We start from the raw sequence: 9,545 nt of genomic DNA on the forward strand, positions 1-9,545 counted from the left end.
TAGAGATAAGACGAACTATACAGTATACTATTAATTTCAAATAGTGCTAAGATAATTTCTCAAATTTAGATCGAGTTGATAGCGATACAGACTGTTCTGAACTGAATGTAACAAGACGCGAATGTCAAACCGATCTTGTCTTTGTGTAAAAAGACAAATAAATGTGTATATAAAAATTATAAGCCTGTTTTATTGAACTTTTCCTTCAGGTCTCCCTCTCTCTTACTTTCCTCACCTTTCTTCTCCATACAATTGCAATGTATGGAGATCTTGTGTATCAGTATACGTAATAATAATGATGTTCTTTGTTGAACACTATTATTAAAGGCTGTATTGTTGCTAATAGAGTGGTCTCTTCCGTACTTGGGTATAGAACATGTTGTTTGTAAAGCGAATTGCTTAGAGTATTTTATATGTAGATTATAATATAATAATAAAACCATTTAACCGTAAAATATCATTTATTCGAAATAAAAATTAAACGGTTACAAACAATAGGGTATACCGCGCGTCCTTGCGCGAGTTTAACAGTTTTACGAACAACGTAATAAACACAAATACAAAATATTTAACATCCACACAACAGTTGAAAGTAACTACTTATAAATAGGAATAGTGCATATTGTCAAATTTGGACATTTAGAGTAGGTTCAAGTTAAAGGGTCCACGATAATTATGTTTGTCACAAGACAGCATAGCTAGGGCGCATACATACATTAGCTCCCTACAAAGCGCTGAATGAGAGACTCTTTAAGCAAACATTGCAAAATTAAAATAGTATGTAAACTGAACTACCAATTCTAAGGCGCTACGCTGATATGAGAAAAAAATATAAAAGCGGCTTAAAAAGCTATATACGAAACCTTATATCTTATTGAGGACAGAATTGTTAATGTAAGTGCGATTATTAAAAAAATATGCGATTATTATAAAGAAGTGACGAAATAAAATTTAAATAATCCACTGCACCTATTAGACATATCTTTTAATTTGATACATTTATTGGATTCTAATGAAAATAGTTTCATAGTCTTGTTCAGTGCAGGTTTATAGCTACAAATGTAAATATGTTATCTGTGCTATAGAAATGGACGTGCGGATATAATTTGCATAAAGATAAATTTTACAAAACATCGATGTTACCGGACCGGAAATATTTTTAATCTATTTTTTTTTTTTACTCAATTCACTTTTGGAGGCAAATTGGTAGATATAAATTTACAACAAAATATATATTATCCATATATTTAAAAGGATTTGTTTTGCGAATTTTGATTAGAAAGGTATTTAATAACTAAAAATTAAAGAAGAAACTGTGTTTAAAACACTAATTACGAATACTAGAAAGATCATCACATCAGTTGTTAATTAAAAACCTCTCAAACATTTAGTAATTACAGCCTCAAAATAAATCACACTCCAAATACAATGTAAACAAAAGAATGAAATATAAATGTTTCCATTGTTTTAATACTATATAAAGGTTTCGATGAATTCTGAATTATTATTTAAAATATTGTTCTGTTAACAAAGACTATTTGAATGAGTATCGCAAAATCTAATGATATAATTATATATATGATAGACAAAACGAACGAGACCGCTTAGTAATGTAAAGCTACCACCCATACATAAGACACACGTCATTTTACGTCACATAATTATAAATTCCTAAATTTTTAAACTATTTTTTTTTTTGGGTAATTTCAAATTTGACGTAAACACACGTACGTGACGTACACTATGGACCTCAGTGTGGTTAAGCGAGAATTGCAAAAGTACTTGAAACTGCACCTTATTGCCGCGAAGTCGAACCCTCCCTACTGATAAACGCAGACGACTTTTCAAGACACATTCATTCAAATCCGCTTGATTTTCCTGAATATTTTTACTCACGAAAATCAAACAAATATCTTTGTAAAAATCACATCAAAATTGAATTTATTCTAAGTAAAATGGGTAAGTATCGCCTAATCTAATAAATCAGGTATACGTGGTAATTACGACTTAGACATAGTTCAGACATGTATTTTTCTTAACACTATCGAATAAGAGGTGAAGTGAGCCGCAGGTGAATTTTCATAAAACAATTAGGCATGAAAAAAAAGTTATTATAAAAAAAGTTATATTTTATTCCACTAATAATGGTTTAATAATTTCTTTGAGCGCAAATGAAAAAAATAATTTGAATCCTGCAGCTCATTTCAGTAATCTAATGCTACAAATGAGATACGCATGCGAAACACGATATGTGCTATTACAATAAATAGAGAATTTTACATCTAGTGCGTGAGTAACATACAAACAAAAAATAATAAATGCAATCGAGTAACATTGAATAATTTATTTTATACTTTATATTAACCACTACAAAATTTTACCTAATCTTTTTTTATTATTATCTATCTTTTCCAATTTAATTAAAAGTTCTAAAAAGCTTCGTATTAATAAAAAGTTTATATACTCTATTTAGAATTCATTATTCGTCATGCGATGATTACTATCGCGATATATAAAAACTTTTTTTTCTAATAAAGATTTTTCTAAAATCGAACCAAAACGTAACTACAACACATTTAGTTCTCCATTTACTCGGTGCATTTAGCACATATATAAATTCGATCCGATTTTACTAACGAAACCGTAAATAATAATATTTTTATAAGATTTGAAAAGAAACAATTTTTTATCATCCTTTTAATAAAAAGTATTGTTTTTGAGATTTGTTATTTACATAATCTCCTCACAACTTGGAAAATTTCAATAAATGATATATTCATAAAATAATTTTTCATTGCACCAAAATTGACGATACAAATAACGATATAATTACCTTATCCACATCATAAATATCCATACACCCCTCTTCATGCTTAGCACCAACTTACAACACTAATCTAAAAAAAAATCTACAAAAAAAAAAATTACCAAATAAGTCACAATGAACGCAGACTAGTTGAAACTACAAATAAAGGTCAGTCGACAGCAGTATAAGAGTCCGTACTGAAGTGTTCACACCTACGAGATCAATTTTATCTTAAGGTTAAGGATATTCGATAACGGTGCTTCATTATCTACTATTAATATTTATTGGCACGTGTTCGATTATTCGTATATTGAGGACATAATTGTATTGACGTGGTAATAAGTTTATACAAAAGTCCTATCTAGAGCTATAAGACAAATTTGTCGAAAATGTTACACTACACAATATACGTAAGATTTCTGCTTAACGCGTTTAAGTAAAATATAACAAAACATTAATAACGTTTAGGGCCTGCTGCACCGGTTGTGGATTATAATAATTTGCATACTTCACAGACGACGGTATCCAATGGATATAATTTTATGATACTTTTTACCATCGAATTCGACTACATTTATGGCATAATTATTTCTATACGCAATTGTCAATCTAAAAGTTGTAGATTATTGAATTGAAACTAATCAGCTCTTAAAGGCTATTCTATTTCCTGCCATTAATGTCTATTCGTAACTTATTTGCAAGATAAATTTTGTCCACAGGTGAAACAGGCTCTTAGACTAAGCGTGAGTTTTGTGTGTTAGTGCGGGGGCGAGGCGGCGGCTATACGTTGTCGTAGACGAGCGAACTTCCCGTGAACGAGGCGTAGCTGTGTTCGGAGCCGAGTGGACAGTTCCCGCTGCAACGCCTGCACCTCTACCAGCTCGCGTCGCAGTTGTTGGTAGTCCGAGCGCACCTGTGTGTACCCACCACGCTTTATACTCACCTCCAAAAACTATATCATTACATCCTCAAGCTAAACTATCACTTCTATCAATTACGAACAAATATACTAATATTATAAAGCTTTAGAATTTGTTTGTTTATTCCAACGATCTAATCTCAAGAACTAATAGTTTACCAAGGAAGCCATGGTGTATATAATTTTTGTATGTTTTTTCCTCAGATTGACGTGGATAAAAACGCGGAGCACAGCTATTCACAATAAATTGCAATTAAACAAATAATTATGAATTAAAGTGATAGGTTAGCTCTTGGATGTAGATATGACAGACAAAAAACATTTGATATAAAGCGACATTTTTTGCACTCTATTTCGCACAAAAGCGGATATAGAGAAAGAGGCGGAGAGATTTATTTCTTATTGAATGTATTAATTTAAGGAAAGAAAGAGAAACACTTATAATGTAATGGACGAGGCTGTCCACTGGAAGTAGAACATGAGTGAAGTTGCAATTTGTATGAGACACGGCCAAAGATGTGAAGCTTATCTTTTGAATCATGCTAGCTATACTTGATGATATATTTTAATTTTATTAATACATTAAAATTTTAAAATTATATCGATCTAATAATTTTTAAGCACCAAAATTATCAAAAACCATACAAGCATGACATTTACTGGCTGTGATAGCCAGTATGTAATTTCAGTGTGTTCGAGTGTCAGTAATGTCAACAGTTTTTGACATTCAACTCTGACAATTTAAGAGTCACATCCTCATTATTAGAACTAGAAACTAGGAACCCAGCTAGCATTGTTCATATACACTCAGATATCACAATAAAGTATATCCAACATACAATAATGACAGTCAACAATTATATAATAAGGCAATTCCGGCAACAAATACTAAAGCCCTAGTAGATGAAGCTGGCCCTGTTCAAAGGGCTTTGTCGGCTTAAATTTTGTACCACATTTAAGCCCATCTCTCAACTAAAACAAGCATGAACTGCGGCCTGCTCTTTCCACACTATAACAATCAGACAACACTTTTTTTTTCATTTTTGTTGTTGTTGCATTGTTTAATTGCATGTGATAGACTAATATACAACAAGTGTATGTTGTTCACAACTAAAAGAAACAGCAAGCCGCCAGCAACATGACAATTTAGGTACACTAATTAAACTCTGACCTTTTTCAACACTAATATGCAAGGGGCTGAAAAATAAACATAGCATACCTTTTATTTTCTTATTAGACATGTATAATATTAGTAAAAAGAGTTATTGGAATAGTCAATAGGGATGTCCCTTATCAATTAGGAGAACGACACACTACGTTGTTTCATACACATTGCTTATTAATAGGGCATGAGTCAATGTTTAAGTAAGCCTCATGTTTAGACATTATTATTTATTATTGTTAACATGTTCATGAAAATATATTAATTTTTGATGTTAAAAATGGGAAGGAAAATTTAGGTGTCAAATTATATTGTTTACTTTAAAAGTAGTTTAGCTTATATAGAAATATTGTTATGTACAAAAATAGGTTATTATATAATATATATACATATTAGAAAAATATTTAAGTAAATCTGTGTATTTAATTTTTTTTTTTTTTATTTGATATAGTGGCAAAAGTTAAGATTAAACCGAATACAGGCTATTATATCAATGATGGTATATTGGCTATATATCTTATCACAGAAGCCCATTGACATTGTAAAGGAAATTTTATTGAATTACTTTCAATTTTTAATGTTTTAAGTGACAGTGACATAGAATAAAAGCAAGAAGCGCACCTCTGAGACTGATCTGAGCAGATTAACGATGCAGACGTCTTGGTCTAATGGTTGGACCATCTGTTTCTCTACATTGTCCATTTTCCACTCCATGAGATCCAGCTGCTCGTCTGTACGCTTCACCTGCATAATATTTGCAACCTAGTACAGATTTTATTTTAATTCCTAATCACAAAACGCGAGAGTTGTGCCTCTCAAAGTATGTAAGACGCACCCACTAAGTAAACAAAGAGTTCTAAAAGGTATACAGTCGTTTTTCCCATTCAGCCGTAGTACTTACAATGAGTGAATCATGAAACACTTAATTTTTAGTCAGAGTTTCGTATTACTGTAATGATTAAATATACAGAAAAGCGGCCGCTTGACCTAAATACAATCCCGTTAAAATTACATTAAATTTGGAACATATGAAATCGTCACTTACTGTTTCTTCGAGTTGTTCCATCGTCAGTTCTTTTTCAGTCATGACTGTTAAACACTACAATTTTTTCAGTTACAAAAATAAATATAAAAACGACAATTTATCGTCTACCATTTTCACAAAACGAATGACAAGCGAATGACATCTATTTGACAACTTTGACAACTTTTCACAGAAATCGGTAGGCTATTTTAGAATTTTTTTATTGACAGATAGGCTGACAGAGTAACAGATAGTAAGATGGGATACTAGTGAAAATAAAGAAAAAATTATCTTTTTTATTACACCACGGAAATTAGAAATATTAAATCCTAGTCTATTTCACCACTAGTCTTCGTCTCGTCCAAAAACTCGTCCGTTCAGGTCCATAGCTTTGTCCAACAATCAGAGACTGTTCACAATTTAATTGCATGCAAAAGCTAGATTGGATAGTATTTTTTTTTTATAATGATATACTATAAAAGCGTACTATAAAGATGGTGTGTACTTATGTATGTATGTGAAGTTATACTTCATTGGCTAGCTAACTTTACGTTGCTAACTTCTACTTCGGTCTTCTGTCGGTTTTTTTCGTGACGATGTGCGCGCGTCGTGAAAATTTACTCTCATAAATAGGATATAATTTTCATTTATGTACTCAGGACTGTAGAATAAATTAAATTCTCATACAGCGATTGGAAGAAACTGTACAATTTAACTGTTAAAATTGCCAAATTGGTCACTAAGCAATATTGCGTACAATTACTTTTACCGTCCTTCATTTAAGCAAACGCGGTAAAGTACTTATAGCACGAATCTTATATCTTTATGATTTATAAATTCTATCGTGAAAATAATACACACACTTCAGCCTATCGCAGTCCACTGCTGGACATAGGCCTCCCCAAGTTCGCGCTACACATCCCGGTCTTCCATAATCCTCATCCAGCCTACATTGATTACTAACTCAATTGAACAGAACCAAATAAAAACATTTGTATCAGAATAAATCTCGGCATGAGTCGTATACGGAAATTATGTCCACGCATCAGTTAAATTTTTCAAATTAAATTCGGGTAAAAAAAGAAACAAACAAAAATATTTAATATATTCCTTTATTCTTTGTACTTACAAACAACTAAAGGCGTCTGGAATACGGAGAGACGGAGATGGCGTTGTTATTGCGGTTAATGTGTTAATTTCATTCGCAATTAATATTAATTAATCCCTTTATAATCTAGAGACACCTATAATACTTGTTTATTGCAACGATTACAAAAAAAATATATCACAGATAAAGTAAAATATGAGTTTGAGCTGGCATGAGCTGGATCTCTCAGCGTAATATCTAAACAGTTTTTATATTTCAGAGATTCTTGTGAATTTTATTATTTATAAACACATACACTTTATAATACAAAACTTTTTTGTACAAGCTCATTTTAAATATATTTTTTAGAATATTGCTGTGGATTTACGGTGGTGTAGTTTATTTCAAAAACATGTAGGTCACTTAAAGTAACTCAAAATATTTACACAAATATTGAATATAAGAAAAAGTATCCTTCGCTCATAGCATACAAAAAAAATATATATATTATCACTTAAAATAAGTTTGTATGAATGCACCTTAAGAAAATTTTATTTTAGTTCGACCGAGGCCGTACGATACATTACAAAATAAACATGGCACCCTGTGTCACAATAATTAAGTCAGCCTTAAAAATAAGATTCCTAAAATTCGAGAATATGTTAATAAATTAATTTTGTTAATTTAAGAACCAAACTTAAAAAAATAATGTATTAATATTATTAAAGTAATTATCCAAGCGCACGCGGAATGTTACCTAACCTGTTTAATAGCACGATTCCACAAATATCTTAATACACATCACATTTTCAAAATGGAATAAAAGTAACCTTTTTTTTTATAAGTAAGCTTGTCAACATAATACCATTGTGTTTTCTTCAATTGCTCAATGCTTCTTATTATTAATCACACATATACCTAGAAACTTGAAAAATACCTTCAGTTAGAATAATACCGAGACTGGAATGCTACCTTATTTTCCTTACTTTCAAAATGTAAGTACTGTGTTAGAATTATTTTTATAAAAACTTATTTTTGTTATTCAAATTTCTTGTATAGAAGTGTAGTATAAAAGCTTTGTTTGAAAAATTCGTTACTTGGATCATGAACTCGTGTACAATATAAAATATAAAAAAAAAACATTCAAAAATTGGTATCAACAATTATGAAAATTTGAGGGTTATTTTAATTTCATATAATTACTATTTGGATATTTTATTTAATAATGCTTTTGTTGTATTTAGATTAAGTTTTATACTAGAATTTATTTTCAACAAAGGTTTAAATTTAATTTTAGATAATTTAAGTATAATCGTTTTATCAAACGTTTTAATGTAAATTCTTACTTAATTCGTCTTTGCGAAAGGTTTACTTGACAACATCGTGAAAAATCATAAAAACTGTAATCAATAACAAGCTTTAGTACAAAAGAAACATAATTATAATAAGGCACATTTTGACAAAATCCGACTGTTATAAGAAGCTAGAGTAGCCCTTTGGAGTATTTAGCACTGGCACGGTTTCCCGCTACAAAGAATGTGGGTTATATTCTTGTTTCAAGTCTGGGTGTAATATGTAAATATTTTGACATATACTCTTACATAATTTTACATATATTGTATATTAAAATAATATATATCATTACAGCATTCGATATTTATGATAACAACCGAGACCGACGGCTTAGCGCGCTGTCCGAGGCACGGTGGGGAGACTGACAAGGACAAATATCCAAACTAGAAATAAATATTTGTACAAATACAAATATTTATCCCGAGCGGGAATCGAATCCGCAAATCGGAGTTTTAGGCGAATACTCACATCACTACACCAGAGCGGTTATTCTTCTCCTACATGGAGAAAGAGGCCTATGCTCAGGACTGGGATGCTACAGTCTGAATGCGAAAGCATTAAGTCGCCTATCTTAGAAACAGACGACCTCATGCGTATGTGACATATAAAAACTTATTAAAAGTTATAAAGAATGCAAGTTGCTTGGAAATAGATAAATATTCATTAATTAATTTTTTGTTAAAGTTAATATTTTTAATAGTATAAGAGTTTTGCCAAAATGTCCCTTACACAGACCACAAGTCAAAACCTTGCTCTTAGACTATTTAGATTTAAATATTGACGTAACTCAAACACTTCCCAGTCTTGTGACGAAGGCACCGCCTACACATGGACACACTACTACACTTCCATGTTACTTGTGCAACGGATGATAAATCAAAACATACACAACTTTATCCTACTAATTTTGACTTTATCTACATATATACGTTTCTGTCTACAACTCTTAAACGCAGTTCCTATAATCAGAAAACGATTCGTTTTACCGACGTATACATGCCGTGTTCAAAATTGAACGGGTCGTTTGCATTTAGGAACTGACCATCAACTAATTACTTTTTATTCGATTGTTATATTTTCAAAATATTTTTTGTCTATGACTGGACAGCTGGCAATCAAACTAATATGAAAATATCTTCATTTCTGGACACAACGTGTAAAATTTTACGTAAACTCGTTATGTTATTGTGATAT

General features: G+C 31.0%; 1 protein-coding gene across 1 annotated transcript; it reads right to left on the bottom strand.

Annotated features, from left to right (window-relative positions):
* Positions 1-3,563: 3,563 nt before the first annotated feature.
* On the bottom strand, positions 3,564-6,080 carry LOC123663300. The gene is made up of 3 exons (XM_045597989.1): positions 5,933-6,080; positions 5,509-5,631; positions 3,564-3,719 (listed from the first exon to the last, which is right to left on the bottom strand). The coding sequence occupies exons 1-3, from the start codon at positions 5,972-5,974 to the stop codon at positions 3,564-3,566; spliced, it is 321 nt and encodes a 106-aa protein (XP_045453945.1). The 5' UTR covers positions 5,975-6,080.
* Between the last annotated feature and the right edge of the window lie 3,465 nt (positions 6,081-9,545).

The sequence above is a fragment of the Melitaea cinxia genome, chromosome 20 (assembly GCF_905220565.1).
Source record: "Melitaea cinxia chromosome 20, ilMelCinx1.1, whole genome shotgun sequence".
NCBI classification, from domain to species: domain Eukaryota; kingdom Metazoa; phylum Arthropoda; class Insecta; order Lepidoptera; family Nymphalidae; genus Melitaea; species Melitaea cinxia.

Bases quoted from the DNA above. Each gene is read 5' to 3' on its own strand.
- LOC123663300 (XM_045597989.1), bottom strand. From the start codon at position 5,974: ATGACTGAAAAAGAACTGACGATGGAACAACTCGAAGAAACA. The intron at 5,632-5,932 runs GTAAGTGACGAT...AATATTATGCAG, and splicing joins TGGAACAACTCGAAGAAACA to GTGAAGCGTACAGACGAGCA. The intron at 3,720-5,508 runs GTGCGCTTCTTG...GGGTACACACAG, and splicing joins TGCTCAGATCAGTCTCAGAG to GTGCGCTCGGACTACCAACA.